This window comes from Aureobasidium subglaciale (assembly GCF_000721755.1).
Source record: "Aureobasidium subglaciale EXF-2481 unplaced genomic scaffold scaffold_20, whole genome shotgun sequence".
NCBI lineage: Eukaryota > Fungi > Ascomycota > Dothideomycetes > Dothideales > Saccotheciaceae > Aureobasidium > Aureobasidium subglaciale.
The window spans coordinates 433,549-451,970 of NW_013566975.1; the positions used below are offsets into that span (position 1 = coordinate 433,549).

General features: G+C 49.2%; 6 protein-coding genes across 6 annotated transcripts; 4 read left to right on the forward strand and 2 right to left on the reverse strand.

Moving 5' to 3' along the window:
- Positions 1 to 115: 115 nt before the first annotated feature.
- On the forward strand, positions 116 to 945 carry AUEXF2481DRAFT_68298 (uncharacterized protein; the record flags this gene model as incomplete). The annotated part of the gene is made up of 3 exons (XM_013485744.1): positions 116 to 211; positions 268 to 675; positions 715 to 945. 3 exons carry the CDS (start codon positions 116 to 118, stop codon positions 943 to 945), a joined length of 735 nt encoding a protein of 244 aa, XP_013341198.1.
- AUEXF2481DRAFT_418638 (uncharacterized protein) lies at positions 612 to 2,308 on the reverse strand. The gene is made up of 4 exons (XM_013485817.1): positions 2,140 to 2,308; positions 1,963 to 2,003; positions 1,539 to 1,719; positions 612 to 1,454 (listed from the first exon to the last, which is right to left on the reverse strand). Exons 1-4 carry the CDS (start codon positions 2,183 to 2,185, stop codon positions 955 to 957), a joined length of 768 nt encoding a protein of 255 aa, XP_013341271.1. The 5' UTR covers positions 2,186 to 2,308; the 3' UTR covers positions 612 to 954.
- A 3,098-nt stretch (positions 2,309 to 5,406) lies between these two features.
- On the forward strand, positions 5,407 to 6,324 carry AUEXF2481DRAFT_68324 (uncharacterized protein; the record flags this gene model as incomplete). The annotated part of the gene is made up of 1 exon (XM_013485750.1): positions 5,407 to 6,324. A coding segment is annotated over one exon (918 nt), but the record flags the coding sequence as incomplete, so codon positions are not given.
- A 2,245-nt stretch (positions 6,325 to 8,569) lies between these two features.
- On the forward strand, positions 8,570 to 9,516 carry AUEXF2481DRAFT_42869 (uncharacterized protein). The gene has a single exon (XM_013485730.1). It carries the CDS (start codon positions 8,707 to 8,709, stop codon positions 9,418 to 9,420), a length of 714 nt encoding a protein of 237 aa, XP_013341184.1. The 5' UTR covers positions 8,570 to 8,706; the 3' UTR covers positions 9,421 to 9,516.
- Positions 9,517 to 10,298: 782 nt separating this feature from the next.
- Positions 10,299 to 13,938, forward strand: AUEXF2481DRAFT_7517 (uncharacterized protein; the record flags this gene model as incomplete). The annotated part of the gene is made up of 5 exons (XM_013485662.1): positions 10,299 to 12,159; positions 12,229 to 12,413; positions 12,461 to 13,421; positions 13,477 to 13,643; positions 13,699 to 13,938. The coding sequence occupies 5 exons, from the start codon at positions 10,299 to 10,301 to the stop codon at positions 13,936 to 13,938; spliced, it is 3,414 nt and encodes a 1,137-aa protein (XP_013341116.1).
- Positions 13,939 to 14,324: 386 nt separating this feature from the next.
- On the reverse strand, positions 14,325 to 15,803 carry AUEXF2481DRAFT_32024 (uncharacterized protein; the record flags this gene model as incomplete). The annotated part of the gene is made up of 1 exon (XM_013485692.1): positions 14,325 to 15,803. The coding sequence occupies one exon, from the start codon at positions 15,801 to 15,803 to the stop codon at positions 14,325 to 14,327; it is 1,479 nt and encodes a 492-aa protein (XP_013341146.1).
- Positions 15,804 to 18,422: the final 2,619 nt, after the last annotated feature.

Sequence of the window (18,422 nt, forward strand, 5' to 3'; positions counted from 1 at the left end):
ATCCGAAAACGGAAAGACGTCCTCGACGGACTTGGCGTCGTCACAGCATACAAAGAAATACAGCAATCAGCTAGCTCACAAACAAGATCGAGCTTGTCGCCAGACCCTCAACGACATGGCTTCAGAACAGGCTGGTGCCGCGTACGAGGCTCAGCATGTGCATGATGTGTACGAGCAGATCGCTTCACACTTCTCGGCCACTCGCTACAAGGTGTGACTCCACGGTCTGTGGTTTACCATGACTCTTCTGACCTTGTCCTCTCTTAGCCGTGGCCTGTTATCGAGAAGTTTCTCAAAGGCCTGAGAGCTGGATCAGTAGGACTGGATATTGGGTGCGGTAACGGCAAATACCTCACAGTCAACCCTGATGTCTTTATCGTCGGCAGTGATCGCTCGCCGTCGCTCACCAAGATCGCATCGTCGCATCAGCCACACGCAGCTGTCGTCTCGGATATCCTATCGCTGCCTCACCAGAACCATGCCTTCGACTTCGCAATCAGTATCGCCGTACTCCACCACCTGTCCACCCCGGAACGCCGCGTCGAGGCCGTCCAAACCATCCTCGACACCCTCAATGCCGATGGACAAGCATTGCTATATGTATGGGCTTTGGAACAGAAAGACAGCAGACGAGGATGGGACGAGGGGAATCAGCAAGACACTATGGTGCCCTGGGTTATGCGTGAGAAGAAGGAGAAGCAGAAGAAAGACAAGAAGCTGCAAAACAAAGGAGATGCTGCCCAGCCAGAACCCTCGCCCGAACAGGCTCAGACAACGACTGGCACGAGCCTCGAGCCCGCTGGTGACAAGACATTTTATCGCTACTATCATCTGTATCGAAAGGGAGAATTGGAAGAAAACATCGAGCTTGCTGGTGGCACAATCGTTGAAGCGGGCTACGACAGAGACAACTGGTGGGCCATTTGCCAGCGGAAACAGACTTGATTGGGATACCTATCGCTTGAAGAACCTGTAGTCGATCTGTGCAGCTGACAGACTGACGTCCCTCAGCGACGTGACGACCTTGTACTGGGACTTGTCCTCGTCACTCAGAGGAGCATTGCCCGGTCTGTCAACAACAATGGCTTGCATACCTGCCTCAATGGCAGCCTTGACCTCCTTGACGTTGTCACTGAAGAACAAAACGCTGTCAGCAGACTTGCCCAACTCCTCGGCGATCTTGGTGTAACTGCTAGCATCATGCTTCAGACCAGCGTTTGTCGTATCGAACCAGCCGTCGATCAACCCCTGAAGGTTTTGTGTACGCTTCTCATCCGCTCCACCGAGCGGATCTTGAACGTGCCCGAACAGGAGCTTCTGAGCGAAGATACTGCCTGAGGAGTAAATGACTAGCTGCTTGGATGAGTCGTGCCAGTGCTCAAGCTGAGGAACCACATCCTCGAACAATGGAGTAGAATAGGCGCCGTTCTCGTAACCGGCCTGCCATAGATAGCCTTACAAAACAAAAGTCCGAGTCAGATAACTTTCACCTCTGTGGGCCTGAGATAAGACGGGCCGAGGATACGTGCTTGACTCACCTTGCAAATTCTTGAGATAGGCGATCTTCACGTCGCGTGCTGTGAGGTCCTTGACGTGAGTTTCAAAGGCTTCGGGAGATGCTTGTGCCTCGGCCGGGAAGGCATCACGGTAGGGCTTGAAGTCTGCAGAGTCCCATCGTTCGTAGATGACGCTTGAAAGTGCTTTCAAGGCGTAAGGGAACTTGACAAAGAGTCAGTCTCGGCGTGATACTGTCGAAATAGCACGCATATCTCGCGAAGCAACAAGGTTTTGCAGATCAAATGAGATGGTGATAAGAACAAAAGAACATAATGTAGGAATATTGTGGGTCAGATAGTCTGAGATAGGGCGTCTCTCTTGACAACAATACAATGCTATTCGACGTGATATGATCAGGTGCTCAGGACGTTGCGACGAGACAAAAGGAAAAATTCTTCGGCCTACCAGAGTGTCCTTGACGAACGAGATAGGGCAGACAGTTCCTTCTGTCCACAGAATCAATCAGCTATCGTTATCACAATAAAACACTTCGACCCAACATCGTTGAGGGTGCGGTGTGCAAACGCCCAAGTATTTTGAGTTATGGCTGCCCAAGGCCAGCCAATGGAGTCAGTCACTTACCGATGTCAAGCAGCACAGTGCCCACGTTTTCGTGCTCTGGAAGCATTGTGTTCTGTTGGTTCGATGGCTGGCTCTTTTCAATGCAATGTTGCACAATGTGCGGTGTAGAAGACTAGACGCTGCACTCTCGCATGTCGGAAGGCTTCGTCGGGTCCAGAGTTGAGCGAACTTTGGAAAGTCCGCACCTTGATGTCAACCAAGCAACGACTCAGCGTTTCACTGTCTCATAAAAGTCACTACGATTGCGCGATGTTGCGAGCGCCATTCGCTGCAGATAGCAAGCAGTGCTTTTTTCATGCCTTTGCATTTTCGATGCCATCGTCCATTCTCACGTTCTTATTGTCAGACCCTCTTATTGTCAGACCACAGGCACAGCCAGTCGCGGATCGAGTGTTGCTGGTCACCTCATGGATAAGGACTCCTCCGAGTGGATAGTAGACTTTATTCGAGCTCGATGAGCGGTGTACACAATACATAAGTTATCGCCTCACTGCATATTGGCGTATGCTGGCGTCCGGTCTTGTCGAAGTATTCATGCGGGGCAATTTGCGTAGCTTCGACACCCTCGAGGCAGTTGCATCCGTTTCATGACTACCGTTTCCTGCCCATGGGCGGCTAGGCGCAGACCGCAGGCGCTTCTTTTGAGTAGACGCCGGCTAGATTACACTGAGTTCCATCACGAACGACGCCAATGTTGGACGGCGTGGTACCTGGAAGCATGTCTCTTGTTGGCCAAGTGCTATGTACAGTAACGAGAAGGCTGGGCTCTACAGCCACCAAAGGCAGCATAAACCCAGCATAAAAGCTGGGAGACAAGCATGTTGCGATACTTCTCCGACACGTGGAAGTTTGAGAAGCCAAATATGGTGGCGAGCGTGACGCTCGAGCAAAAGACAAGGCATGACTAGCCGTTCTTGATTTGCATGTTGACCTGCGTGTGACCTGTCCTCGATGCATACGAGTCCTCTCCAGCTGGCGGATCGAGCTTGCAGAACAGGCTGCAGACAGAGAACTATCCTGCTTGCCTGGCAGAGAGTCGATTACAACAAGCACGCTCCAAGGGCAAAGAACAACTTGAGTTTCTTTGATAAAGCACACCGACATTATCTTCATGCAGGCACTCGCACTCCACTGCGGCCCACATCCGCGTGCCGAAGCATCATGCAGCATCGTTGACGCTCGAGCTCGATACGTTGGTACCTGAGGATCGTCTGCTTTGATAAATTGAGCATACCTATTTGTGCGCAGCACTGCGAATGTTGCTCGTCAACTGTAGTGTTTCAAGGCAACATCACCTGCTCGTTTGTTGTGTACGATCGCAAGCATGCCGTGACTCAACTAAACGTCTCCGTCTGGGCCGGTCTCGCAGATGTGACTCTGAGACAGGCTGAGCGAAGGAAGCACTAGTTTCTGAGGTGTGCAAGAGATGAGAGAAGGTAACACGACGCTGCGAGTGTACTCGAGAACAGTATAAATCTTTCATAACATAACAAGACATCGTGCTTCCCGCAGCAACCCCATGGGAAGATTGATTGGCCGAAGCCGGGGGATGGCAGGGGTGGTGAGATGTCTGTGGCCGCGTCAAGCCACGTCCCTGAACAAAGGACCGCGGGGCTCTGATACGGCGATCTAAACAGGTGATAAGGATAGACGTGTGCCTAGAGTCGACGCGAAGGAGTTCTAAGCGATTGGAAGAAAGAAAACAAGCGCTGGGCTGGGCTGATACGGCAACAAAACAGCTGGCCCGACGCAGCAATGTTTGTTGACAGGCGGTGCATATGAGTTTAATCAGACCGAGCGACAGGCACGTACGATGATGCGCACGTAGGGAGACAGTTTCAGGCTTCATCACCGAGAGAGATTACGAAGCCGGACAGCACAGGGGGGTTTCTTCGCAAGAAGGAGACGCAATTGCGTAGCAGGAAAATGACGCTGGGCAATTCCCGAACATTCTCTTACAAGATCCAAGACAGAGAATGACGAAGGAAGACGTGCCTGGCAGACAGAGTTGGCCAAGATGATGGTCAGGTGGGCCTCGGGAGCACGTCTTCCTGTGGCGGCTTCTATTGATCGGCATCGGACCATTTACGGATCTGTGCGTCTGGGTGTGACTGGTCGGGACTTGTCGCCGATGGGGTTCCACCTCTTTCGAGAGTCCGTCCTGCCCTCTCTATCTTTCGAGTCACACCGCTAGCCTCAGTCTTGTTTCCCGTCATCCCACCTCAATTGTCGTTTCCTAAGCCAGCTCAATTCTCCCTCCGTACCTACTGCCTCAGCCCGAGTGTTTCGCCCATCGTTGCTGCCAATCTAGTCGCCGTTGCATTCCAGGTACTCGCGTTACCCTGACGAAAGCGGTAGTCGAGAGCAAGCGCCGATAGCCGATTACCACACCTCCTCAGCTCTCTCTCCTGGACCCTACGACACTTCCTTCTTCCGCTTCATTGTTCGTCGGAGCTTTGAAATTTCACCTGCCTGAGTGCTGCCTGTTCCCTCAGCGAGCTCCAATCACCAGATAGTCAGCTTCCGCCGCCTCCGTCTTATCAGCTCGTCGCTCGTCCTTCGTCCGACAACGGCTTCCCTCGGCTTCTCGCCTGTCAACATCCCTCTGAAGCCTCCGATTCCCAAGTCCACCACAACCCGACGACCTCCATCTCAACCACCGTCGACCAGCTTCGAGCACTTCCCGTCAACTGCACTGATCCATCCGTCGACCCCGTCGTCTGCTGCTGCATTGGGAACTAGCTTCTCCACCCAGCACAGCTCCCCTCCTGCCTGCCTATATCAACAACAAAGACTACAACAGCCACAGCTTCCAGAGAGCATAACCCTACCTTTTGGTACATCACACGCACCTCACTACGTCCTCGGGTCCGCCCGTCAACCTCCCAGCTTGTCGACCCTTGCTGCCGGACTCTATTTTCAATACCCCATTTATTCGATGCTCACATTAACGACCTTTACTATTTCTTATTCATAGTGCGTTCGGGGTTTTGATCCCTTCTCTCTCTGGCTCGTTGCGTCCATCTTGTCCATCCTCGCCCCATCATTTACCCATCCTCACCTCTGGCGGACTTGTTTGTTGCTGTCTCTTTCACGCCATCCGTGGTCGGCTCAATTGCTTAGATCGTCAGCTTCGATTGACACCAAGGTCATCATATCCGATTGGCTTGTATAGCTGTTCGCTGTCATCCTACTTCTCCAAGCTGGTTTTCGGAGTCTCACAACCTTTTACGTTGTTCTAATTCTTTCCAACACATCATCGCTCAAATGGACTGCATCCGGAAACAATTCGACCAGGACCTCCTTCTGGACGGTCGCTATCAGACTCTGTCTCCCCTCAACCATGGCTCCTTTGGTATGGTCTTCTTGGCCAAGAACGTCAAGACCAACGCTACAGTTGCCATCAAATGCATCGCCAAGGCTTCGGGCTCTGACACTTGCCCTGCTGCCATCGCTGTCGACGAGCGTTCCGAGGAGTTGGATATTCATTCCCATCTGGGCTCGCATCCCAACATCGTCAGTCTTCTTGATACCTTCGAGACTGAGCACCACACGTATCTGGTAATTGAGTTTTGCCCCAACGGAGATCTCTACGAGGCCATTCGTCTCAACAGAGGTCCTCTCGAAACCGAGCACGTTCGCGACTTCATGATGCAGTTGATCTCTGCTGTGGAGTTCATGCACGCCAAGGGTGTCTACCATCGCGACATCAAGCCTGAGAACATCTTTTTGACTCAGTCGGGCTCGATGAAGCTTGGTGACTTTGGCCTCGCTACCAGGGACCAGTGGTCCACAGAATACGCCGTTGGTAGTGACCGCTACATGGCTCCTGAGCAGTTCTCAGAGACAAGCTATACCACTGGTTATTCCCCAGCTGCTGCTGATGTCTGGGCTATTGGTATCTGCTTGTTGAATGTTCTATTCTCTCGCAACCCGTTTGCTACTCCTACCCAGTCGGACCCTATCTTTGACGACTTCGTCAGAGACCGGTATTCTCTCTTCGATGTCTTCCCAACCATGTCTCAGGACACGTTCACCGTTTTGATGCAATGCCTTGCTATCGATCCTGCCAAGCGCTCGCTGGCTGCTGTCCGCGCCGCCCTCGAATCAGTCCTCAGCTTCACCACCGATGATGATGCCATGGATGACTTCTGTATCGAGGAGCGCGATCCCATCCGTGCTACTCTCAACCGCGAGCCTCTACGTACCCCTTCAATCACAAGCCCTACTATCGACAATGGTGGTTGCTTCCCTTGGGCAAAGGCTCTGCGCGAGACTTCGCAGAAGCATGGTCGTCAGCTCTCGGTCATCCTTGACAATGAGAGCTACACTGAGGATCTCTTCCCCGAGGAGAAGGAGACTACTGGTAAGAGCTGGTTTACTTCCACGGATCCCGATTCGACGTCCCTGAACTCGACTATTGAGTCTTCGTTGGGCATGTCGTACAAATCTGCCAACAACTCTGCCGAGCTCATCAACCATGCTTCTTCCAGACCAGTGCCCATCTCTGCATCCGTCCCTATCAAGAGCTCCAGAGCTTTGGCTTCAGTCTATGGCAACATGGACGCAAACTTTTCAAAGAGCTGGAGCGACCTCTGGGAGGAAGATGAAGAAGAAGAGTTGCAACATCCTGCCTTCAACTCTGCCGCCAGCCTCGAACGCTGCACCACTGCCAAGCCCTTTGAGCCTAGTCCTCTTTCAGCCGTCACCGCTGCTATGGATATTCACAATGCTTCTGGTCGTTCTTCAACCCCTCGTGGCTTGAGCGAGCTTAAAATTGCTGACGAGGCTCGCGACGTATCTGGTGCTCCCCGCCCGCAGCTGACCGCTGGTGTTGCTTCATCAGCACCTGCCCTGCAGAAGTACTCACCGCCCTCTAAGCGATCCATCGTCGACAGATGGTCAGCTCTTGGTAATCTCAGACGTGGAAACAAGAATGAAGCAGGCTCTTCAACTAAGCCTGCTCCCGTCACTGCACAGAAGAAGATTGAAAAGCTTGAAAGGCCTGAGAAGTACAGCTTCCCCTCCTTTGGTACCAGCACCAAGACTTCAAAGCCTCGCGGTCGCGCTGCCAGCTGGCGCAAGGATAGTCCGATGGCCGCAAACACCCCTGCTCACACTGGTAGTCCCGCTGCTTGGGAACGCAAACCTCAGAGCAACTCGCATGTCTTGCCACCTCATGATATATGGCAAAGCACCCGCGACTGGCGTCAACACCCAGAGCCTCAACATTTCTTCAACTCGCCTCTCAGCAAGCCTCGCACTCAACCCGCTACTTGCGGACAACAGCTGTTGAAGTCTAGCAAACCTTATGTTGATACTCTGGACGACGACGACATTGGCGACCTTGAGTGGGTTGGAGGCTGGCATGACCTCCACTTGTAGTCTCAACGCTACCACAACGCTGGCCTGCTTTTGTGCATTCCCCTTCTCTCACATATTCCTCCCTCGATTCTTCCCACTGTATATTTTCCGGTTTCAGTGTTCTTCTTGCAGCCCCAGTTTCATAATCTCCTTTGTTCATCAACTCTACTCAATCGAACGAAAAGAAGCAAATCCCCTGGCGCACAATTGATCAACACGTTACCGCTGGGCGGGCGATGGTATCTCCTTCTGTATCTTTTTCTTCTGTTTCATTTTTCAACAACACATTGAGCGACAACATGGTATGGCCTGGGTTTGGCCGGTTCAGGGCGTTTTTTTCTGTTACGATTTTCCCATCACCACTTCATCAAACCACTGCGGGCTGCAGTAAGGAAAAGGCAAACGAAAAGTTGGGTCTTCTTGGAGGATCAAAAAGAGGATATAGGTTTTCTGAAAAGGGGCGTTTTTTCGAGAACGACTGACGATGTGCAAAACACAAGCGAGGGCGAGCGCTTTCCTGGTAGTCCGGTTTGGACTCGCTGTCTGTAGATACATTTTCTCCTCGCAGAAAATAACAGATTCTCCCACTCAATGATTATTACGGTTTTACGATTTACTCTGTTTTTGTCTCTGCCAGTCTTATTATTGTTGTCTTCGTCTCTGTTGTACTGGAATATTGTTGCGTGAGTTTGACGTTGACCAATTCACGCAGTGACAAGCCACCACAGCTACGACGCTTTCAAAAATTCAAACCCGATGCTTCAGTATGGTTACCTCAGCAGCCACCAGACTGCCAAATCCATCCTACACTATGAACTGGTCGATGAGATATGTATAGTGCACCATATTGGGTACCCACCAGCGAATCTTCGATTTAGGTGTTGAACAATCGACCTTGATGGTGACCGGCACTCATGCTTAGGGGATGACCTTGTCTGCGTCGCTCGATTCAGTATGTCGATGCGAGACGGCAAGAAGACCCGAAAGACGCGAGAGCCAAGATTCTATGACTCCATATCTGCGGTACAGCTGTGGCAGTATTTATTTATATTCATTCTATTCACTACGACCCTGTAATCTTCGTCTTGAGTCCGAAATCTTCATCGTACCAGTACTCAAAATCGTCTCTGGATTCTGCACGCCTGTTGATCTCGACTTCGCCACGGGAAAATCTCAACACTGCTTTGAACAACAGGATAAGCCATGCCCATCCGATCAGCAAGTTTCGCAGATCTGCTGCCAGCAGCACACGTGTGTGCAGAAGCCTTCTTCGACGAGGATCTGTTCGGCCAAAGAATTCACCCAAACCGATCAGCGTTCCCTGGAGACGTCTACCTCTTCTTCCTGCGACAGTTACGAAAAGACTTTTTCGACGGCCACAACACAGTCATGGTTTCCCATCCCGAGAATCAACTAGCCTGTGTGACTGGAGTGGCTGTCTGGACGCGTAAAGGACGCGGTGGAGACCGTATGGCTGCTTCTCAATCATGGTCTGCTTGGTTCACTGGGCGCTTCTTACTCCCAGCATACAATTGGCTGGGTTCGCTTATTTGGCCCAATCGTGCTGCAGATCCAGCTATGCTCGATGTACTGGATCGCGCAATGCCATTCACGGAACACTACTGGAAAACTCCAGAACGTCTCGAGAATTGGTACTTGGCTTTGTTGGGAACAGGACCTGAATACCAAGGCCATGGCTATGGCAAGGAATTGCTCAAATGGGGTATTGAGCGTGCCACTGAAGAGGGCATATGTGTCAGTTTGGTTAGCGCGAATGGTAAGGATTTATTCTATAAGAGGTACGGCGTTGATAAAGAGGCTGGGTGGGCTAGTGAGGGTGGTGAGCAGAACCCTATACATGATATCGCTGGCGGCATGATTTTGTTCTCAAAGAAGTTGGAGAAGAAGATGCAGTAAGGAAGGGGGTTTCTGAGAAAAGTCAGACGACACGAGATTAGATAGTCATTAAAGCGTAGCGGTCGAGAATAATGAGAGTGTTCATTGCAGCGTCAACTACCAGGTGTGGTCTGTCATAAGCCTTTTCCGGATGATGCCCCGTTGCATGAACCATTGCGATCTGAGAGGCTCAACTCGAGATTTGCCTGTGACCGCCAAGCTTGTTGCTCGATGCGAACGACATCTATTGTTCGCAGTATCAGTCTTGGCTGCTTTCTGTCTGGATCCACGACACGGTATTCCGACAGTACCATGATGGAGAGCGAAAGTATAACAACCAGCAATTCATGACAGCAAGTGGAGCTTACCGTTGGCTGGCTGCAGGATTGCCTTTCTGTATGCCAAAGTTGCGCTAACGACCGTGCTTCATTTGAAGCAGAACATCAGCATGGAATCATCAAATGACTACGCCTTGCCATTGATGCTTCAAGAGCTATAAGTTGTGTATATCACTCCGTAATAATCACGATGATTGCTATGTAGCGTTCTCGATTGCAATCGCGTCTATGCATAAAAATCGGCTCGAGACGCGAAGCCGCGGACCTGGCGTCGAGGGTTGGGCAGGCATCGACCGATCTATGGGAGATTTTAGCACATCGTGTTTTGGGTCGAACTTTCCCCTTCTCACACCAGAAACCCATGCCTCCCGGATTTAATCACTACACGGCTGGCTCATCATTCCTACGGACAAGAACTGGCCGAATTACCATAATCAATCCGCATATGAACTTGCGACTAGATCTGGAGTTCTAACGGTGAAGCCTGAATCCCACACCGATCGCGCGTCCATGCTGCTCCATGCCTGCACTGACGATACTGATCACGTCGCACCCTCCAAGATGGATGGGTTCTACGCAAATTCATCCCCAATGCATGCAGTCTTGGATAGGCTTCGAGGTCCAGACATAGACGATCATCTACAGCTATTTGAAACGATTGACTGGACCGGAACATCTCTCGGCCCAATCGATGGCTGGTCACAGGAGCTTGCGACTCAGATATTTTTGACTATGCTGGTTCCGAATCCGCAATCTCTTGTTCTCGGAGAAGACAAAGTCGTCATTTACAATCAAGCCTATGGACGTCTGATCCGAGATCATAATCCGCAATACTTCGGAACACCAATAGCGACCTGGATAGAATGGGCCCCATATTTCGAAAGCATGGGAGCTATTTACAAGCAAGTAGAAACGACAGGAAGAGCCTATGTTCTATCAACATTCCCCATGGTCATGGCGAGTGCAGGTTTCAGAGAGAACGTTGACTTCAGCGGCGCAGTGATCTGTCTGCCTCCACCTCTTGATGGATATCTTGGAACCTTCACGGAGATCACAGATATTGTCGCATCTGAGAAAAGGGCTTCCGTCTTGCAGATTCTGGTGTCTATATGGAAATCCTCTCCCGATCTGAAGTCACTCTGGGCCAACATTTTAGAGAGTGTCGATCAACACCCAGAGTTGTTTCCGTTCTTCGCCCTCTACTCTAGCACTCTTGCCCCGGGAAGCGAAATTTTGTCAGAATACAGCGAGAACGATTCTGAAGACTTCGCTTACTCGCTCGAGGGTAGCGGCGGAACACCAGACTCTGAGTGTCCAAGGATACCACAGTATTACGACCTGGGTCCGGAAATAGATGGACAGACACCAGACTCAATGACACAGCATCTGCGTAAAGCCCAGAATGAAAGAGCTTCTGTGCTGATTACCGCGGCAGACATACCAGCGGCATGGCAGAGTCTTGCGCAGCATCGGGGTGTTGGAGAAGCGTGCAGAGGCGCTGTGGTCTGTCCAAGCAGCTCCAACCGTCTTAGCCGCGTGCAAGCTTTCCTCTTGCTTGGACTTTCTACGCGTGATGCGTACAATGAATCATACCAGAACTTCGTGTTCAAGTTGCAGGGAGAGTTTGCTAATATCGTAGCCTCGATAATGTCCGCAGAAGAGGCCGCGCGCAAGAAGGCCGAAACAGCTAAACGATTGCAGCTCGCCACTGAGCTTGTCAACAAAGAGCTTGCACTCAGAAGGAGAGAAACCGAGCTAGCTACAGTTAGGGTGGAACGAATCACCAAGATCGTTGACTTGGCTAACGTTGCAATTTTCGAGCGTGACCTCAAGGGTCGGCTGGTGTTTGCCAATGAGGCTTTCTACAAGTTAATGAACACATCTCAGGATGTTTCTCTGCATGAAGACATTGCGGCATCAAATCTTCCAGAGGAGCACTGGATGGCATTGCTTAGTGGTGACTCGAGGACGTTTGAGATGAGGTGCCGCAACGAGAACTGGGGTCTTTGTAGTGCGTTGCCTACGCGAGACGAACACGGCAATATCGATGCTGTGATAGGAGTCATTACTGATATTGAATCACAAAAACGAGCGGAAGAGGAGGCTTTCGCAAAAGTGGAGGCTCTCGAACGTGTTGCGGCGGCCGAACGGCGTTTTTTCAAGTTCCTGGAAATCCTCCCGGCTGGTGTTGCTATTCTCGAGACAGATGGTAGTATATCCTTCGCGACAGACGAGTGGTTCAGATTGAGTGGACACGAGCATTGCGCATTCGACCAGATCAACTGGACTCATTGTATTCACGAAGAGGACCGCCAGATCACTCAGGACGCATGGTCAACTCTGAGCGTCGATGCTCAACCAGTCAACTTTCAGTTCCGAGTCCGCAGACCGTATATCAACCCCGCGGGCGAAGCATGTGGTAGTAAGTACACCAGACATACCGGCTCCCATCATTCCTGGTATTACATGACACTAACAACGCTCGACCTAGACTCATGGATGCTATGTAACGGACTCCCCGAATGGGCCGAAGATGGCTCCGTGGCAAGAGTGGTTACTGTTATAACAGATATCAGCCACCTCAAGTTCGCTGAGACCGTCCAAATGACTCGTGTTGAAGAAGCTGTTGAGAGCAAGAAACACATGCTATCCTTCATCGACATGACTAGTCACGAGGTAATTGCTGTCCACAGAGAGGAAAGAATCACAACTAATTGTGCTAGATTCGTAACCCACTCGGTGCAGTCATACATTGTGCAGACAGTGCACTGGAATCATTGACCGAGTTAAGGAAACTAGCACCAGACCAATGGAGTCAGAATCTGAGGGTGCCTGCGAATACAGCGAATCACTCTCAACGAATAACACAATCAATCGACTCTGGCCTCGATGCAGTCGACACAATACTGTCCTGCTCTGCTCATCTCAAGCGAATCGTGGATGACACGTTGACATTGAGCAAACTTGATGCTAATCTCCTTCGAATCAGCCCTTCTGCCGTCCGAACAGTTTCAATATTGCAAGATCTCCAGAAGATGTCGGAGGTCGAGGCTTCAAGACTAGGGGTCAATCTGAGGACAGTAACAGATTCATCACTCGACACTCTACACGCAGAATGGATGCTGATCGACCCTGGTCGGGTCATGCAGGTCTTGATCAATCTTACGAGCAACGCAGTCAAGTTCACGAAAACCAAAGGTGGAGCAAGAGACGTCACAGTTCGCATGGGTGCTTCGCTGGAACGTCCATCAGACTTGCATATCGAGTTTTCCCATCTCGATTTCTCTATCGCCAGCGCCCTTCAAGACAGTATCTACGACACGGCCGAGTTCTCCGAGCACACATGCTACCTCTGGTTCACTGTCGAAGACACTGGCATCGGAATGACGCCGGAGGAGAAGAGTAGAATATTTTCACGCTTTGCACAGGGCTCCATCAAGACATACAACACTTATGGAGGCTCAGGACTTGGTCTGTTCATCAGCAGAAAATTAGTCGAGCTCCAAGGTGGAGAAGTTGGAGTAGCTTCCGAGGCTGGTGTCGGTAGCACATTCGCTTTCTATGTCAAGGCACATACGACGACCCCGCCGAAGGAGGATGGAACAGGTACAGCTCGGGCTAAGAGCCCGGCAGCACATGCCTCGAGGCCTGGCAAGATCCCTGTTAGCGTGTTGATCGTTGAAGGTAAGATAAGCACATCTCGCAATGTGCAACACTCAAGCTAACCACACATATCCAGACAATGCAGTAAACCAACGTGTGCTAGAAAAACAACTGACCCGAAAAGGCTACATCTGCCATGTCGCAAACCACGGCCTCGAAGCCATTGAATTCCTAAAACAAACAAAACTCTGGAGAAGCAACGGAAACAACCCCTCTGCACCGAACATAGATGTCGTCCTCATGGTAAGCCACCAGGTCTCCAAAAACCTCTATAGCCCAACACTGACAAACTCTCCAGGACGTAGAAATGCCTGTAATGAACGGTCTTGACTGCGCAAAACGTATTCGCGAATACCAACAGACGGGCGAGATGAGATCGAATCTTCCTATTATAGCCGCGTCGGCCAATGCTCGTGCTGAACAGGTGGGATTGGCAATCGCTGCGGGCATGGACGACTCCATCACGAAACCATTCAGGATACCGGATTTGACACCGCTGATTGATTCTTATGCGGGCTGGGCGAGAGCACAGGGGTGATGAGTGCGACCACAGACACAAGACAGAGATGTAGGAGTTCTACAACCGGAGAGAAGGGGGTAGAGGACACTTTGTTTTCTTTGGTTTGTCTTCTGTTGAGTCCTTTTTTTTATTAGATACCCTATTATGCATTCCAAGAGAGGCAAGAGCGATGAGGTCGGAGTCTTTCCGAATCAAGCAATAATCAGTGTTATTGTCATGTCTTATCATATACACAGAGTTGGTCTGCTATGCCCAAAACTCATGCAGAATCATCAAAAACGGCTTCTAGTCTATTTCATGCAGCAGAGAGAGAGAGAGAGAGAGAGAGAGAGAGAGAGACAGAGAAAGAAAGAAAGAAAGAAAACGAACTCCGGGTCCGCGTGCGACACCTCTAGCAATGCTCATCAAGGTTGGTGTTCTCTGGGCGACTTCTCGATCAACAATGGGTCGCCAGTAGACTCGTTCGCATAAGGTAGGAGCGACTGCTCGAACCATCTTGTGAACCTCACGATAGGCAGGTCGACAAATCTCCAGAAGACGTCGGCGGCCCAAATAGTAAGGGGGATCACCACCAAGCCCCCTAGCACAAATCCGGATTCGTACTGGAAGGGTGTCTCCTTGCCTGTGAATTGCCAGAATCCGTACACAGAGACGTAACCGATGGTTTTCAACGTGAAGCCATGCATCAAGTAGAGAGCGAAAGATATGTTTCCCAAATATCTGCTCAAGCTATTGTTGAACAGAGACTGAAGCAGGCCATCGAGACTAGTGGTGTAAATCATGATCATGGCGCCAATACAATGCCAGAAGCGGTAGCCTTCTTCGTTACGCAAGCCAGGCGGTATGAGTTTGGCCAGCGTCGAGTAGCCGGGAGCAGACTTTGCTTCTTGGAATGGGTACGAGAGCAAGAAGAGACTCAACGAAAAGCCGCAGTATATGGCGAGGGCACTCCATGGACTACGTGGCTCTTCAACCTCGTCGGAGAAAGGGTCGACCTTAACACGACTGTCCTTCTCTTCCTGACGAACGAGGTTGGCCTCAGCGATCAAAGCGCCGCTCCAGAAAGCGCTCAATTCCCACGCGTCCGCTTGGAAGCCGCAGGCAATGAAAAGAGCCAAAGCGATCATTCGTACCCTGGTTCGTACGAGAGCCAGTCCTGCGATGGTAAGAAATAGGACCATGGAGCATCGGAACTCTTGAGGAATGGTCCACAGATGTACGTCGTATCTGGTATCAGGCCAGTGTTTGTGTGTGAAGATGTCGAAGAGTCGCACGGTCTGGTATACCCAATCCTTTGCTTGCTCCCAGAACGAAGGCAATATCAGAGGCTGTGGATCATGGGCCCAACCCAGGAAGATCTTGCGGAATGTGTCTTCGGGACCTGCGATGGAGTTTGGCCCGTCGTAGATGCCTATGCGGAGTGCGAAGAAAACGATAAGTGTCGAGACAAGGCAAGGAAGGTATAGTCGAAATGGGCGTCTCAAGATTGACGAGGCAAGGGTCCGCATCAGCTGCTCGTGGGATGATTTTCTGGTCAATTTCAGAGCCTTGAGAGACAAGGCGTAGCCTGAGATGACGAAGAAGATGGTCACCATGGCCTCTCCGCTATACAGAAGTCGAATTATCGGTAATTGGAGCAAGTGATGATTCTCGTTTGGGTGTTTCGGGTCCTTGACCGTGCCGTATGCAATGGCACCCTTTCTGTGGTAGGCGAATTCGAAGTGTCGAAGAAAAACGAAGAAAGCTGCCCATCCGCGTGCGCCGTCTAGCCATGCGGTAGGAGAGATGCGAGTTGATTTGTATGGCAGGTCAACGACATAATGGTGGAAGAAGCTGGGCAGAAGCGCCAGCAAGAAATCCGACAACTTCTCACCCAATGTCATGTTGGCGATGATGACAAGGGAAAGCTGAAATCAAGAGTCAACATTGAATACAAGGGAAGGCTTGACTTACATAGCCTCAATGACAAGATTGAGTTGCGCCTTCTTGAAACACGCATCCATGATTTAGGCACGCGTAGTTCCCGAGGTAGCGTAAACAGCGAGACATTCCGCAGGACTGTCAGTCGCGACCAATACAAGCCACCGAGACTGTTTGCACTATTTAAATCCTTTCTTTCTCACTCCCAAAAGTCGCATTCGGCACTATTAGGCGTCGCGCATACCTGTGCGACGTACTCGAATACATTCAGGCGACATGCTCTTGGGTACAGAGACGCAGAGTCATGGCCGAAGCTTCTGATCGTCTAGTTGTGATCATCATCCATTCGTAAGAGCTTCTGAGCCGCGGACCTAATTCGTCGCCCGTGCAGCGCAGTAAGCATATCGCTGATACCGCGTGCGATTTTGTGATTGATGACCCAATTATTGTAGATGAACGCGTCTATATTGTCACCGACTCACAAGTCAGCTTTCGTGGAGACGACTCGCCAGGTCTGGGGCTGAAACAAGCAAAATGTGGCCAGGCTGAGGCTGCGCTAGGGGTGCTGAGCGTAAGTAACCAGTAAGTAAGTTTACGTAACTAACTTACCCGTGTAAGTTGCTTACGGTAAACTAACCGTCGGAAGTCGCCGAATATGACGTTTTATGCTTCAGAAATGACGTCCCCGTAGGAGCACGGTAAATCGGTCGATTTCTTATATAAAATTAGCATTTAGGCGTATATTAATAGGTAAAATCGTTAAAATAATTTACTTCTAAAAATCGATTATTTTAATATACTTTACTTAGAGGGAGTCGTTTATTTACGTTAGGTTACTATTATATACCTCTCTAACGTCGACCGAGTATTCCGCCTTAACGTATCTCTAGCTCTCGATAAAGTAGATAGGAGGGTAGTACCCTCCTACTAGATTAATATAGAGAGGTTATTAGTACGACTCTCCCTATATTAAAAGTTACGAGCTATAAACGTACGGTTATAGCTCTATAGTAGTAAGAAGAGGAGGAAAGCTATAAAGAGGGGTATACTACTAAGAGGGTTAAAAGGATTAAGAGGGTTAACTAGATCTCTCGTCGAATTCGTCCTTTTAGATAACGGCCGATATAGCCTCTTACTATACGACGGTAGCTTTAGTAGTTATATTCTACTTAGCGAAAGGTACCTCTTATTAAAAGGTTAAGAAAGTAAGGTATTCTATACGTAACTTCTTATACTTCTAACCCTTAGATTTAGCGATTTCTAGTCTCTTCCTCTTAAGTTCGCGCTTCTAACCCTCGAGCTAGAGTTAACGTATAACTACCCGCGAATTTAAGTAGACGTAGTACTATTAGTCTATTTTAACTATCCCTATCTTAGTATAGAAGGAGTTCTAGATAAAACTAAAGGTCGAGAAGGCTCGTTTAGTAGGGACTAAATTCGTAGGGGTTTAGAAGAAACGTAAGGCGATTTTAGTAATTATAGGAGTAAGAGGGAAGTATTACGAGCTAAGTTAAGCGTAATAGGATTTATAACGATTATTACTAGATATAGGATCCTACTCTAAGGATTCCGCTAAGAACCTAGATTTCTATAAAGTATACTATATAAGGCTACTACCTCCTATACCTTACTTTATACGATCTCTTATTCTCTCTACTTCTTCTAGATTATATAGAATAATAGAATATATAGAGTAACGTATATATACTTATTATCTATTAAGTATATAGGTAGGTAGGACGACCTTAGATAGTCCTACGTTTAACTTAATTAGTTATTCTAATAGTCCCTTTAATATATACTACTTTATATACTACCTACTTTATTTCGCTTAATACTCCGCTTTACGAGTCTAACCTTATAACCTATTATCTTATCCTAGATAGTTAGCTATAATAGGGAGATATAGTCTTAAAATACCTTTAGTTTCTCTAATTTTAACTAAAGGTACGCGTCTAAGAAGTGCTCTCGTCGTCGCCGGAAGTACGAGAGGTCGTCGAAGAAGGTATCTTAATTATCGGTTAGTATATACTTCCTAAAGAATCTCTTTACGCGTAGATAATCGTTAGGTAGTATATTAATAACTTATAGATTAGAGCAGTCGAGCGCTCTCGTAGCGTAGTAAATGTCGTAAGTTTAAGTCTCTAATCGCGTATCTAACCTCGTTAAAATCTCGTCTAAGTAAGGTAGAGGAGAGTCGGTTTTATATAGATTAGCGCGTAGATCTCTCTATCTCGGTAGTACTATTACGACCGTCGATCTATCGCTCTTAGAGGTAACTTACGTATAATAGAAAGGTAATAGTAGTTAATAGAGTTACTCGATTTAGAGCTAGAAATACGCGCTCTTAATTAATACTAAGGCTACTACGCTAGCGTTAGTACCTCCGAATACATTACTATATCGACGAGCTAATATTTCGAGTAACTACTTATTCTCTACTAGCGTATTAACGATATAGAACTAAGTACCCTATTAAGTTATTACTAATAGAGCGAACGCGCGTAGTTTTAAACTATACTTAGTAGCGATATTAATAAGTAAACTATATAGTCTATTAGCTCCTTAGAATACCTTACTTA

Bases quoted from the DNA above. Each gene is read 5' to 3' on its own strand.
- AUEXF2481DRAFT_418638 (XM_013485817.1), bottom strand. From the start codon at position 2,185: ATGCTTCCAGAGCACGAAAACGTGGGCACTGTGCTGCTTGACATCG. The intron at 2,004-2,139 runs GTAAGTGACTGA...TTCTGTGGACAG, and splicing joins CACTGTGCTGCTTGACATCG to AAGGAACTGTCTGCCCTATC. The intron at 1,720-1,962 runs GTAGGCCGAAGA...CTCTTTGTCAAG, and splicing joins CGTTCGTCAAGGACACTCTG to TTCCCTTACGCCTTGAAAGC.
- AUEXF2481DRAFT_42869 (XM_013485730.1), top strand. From the start codon at position 8,707: ATGCCCATCCGATCAGCAAGTTTCGCAGATCTGCTGCCAGCAGCACAC.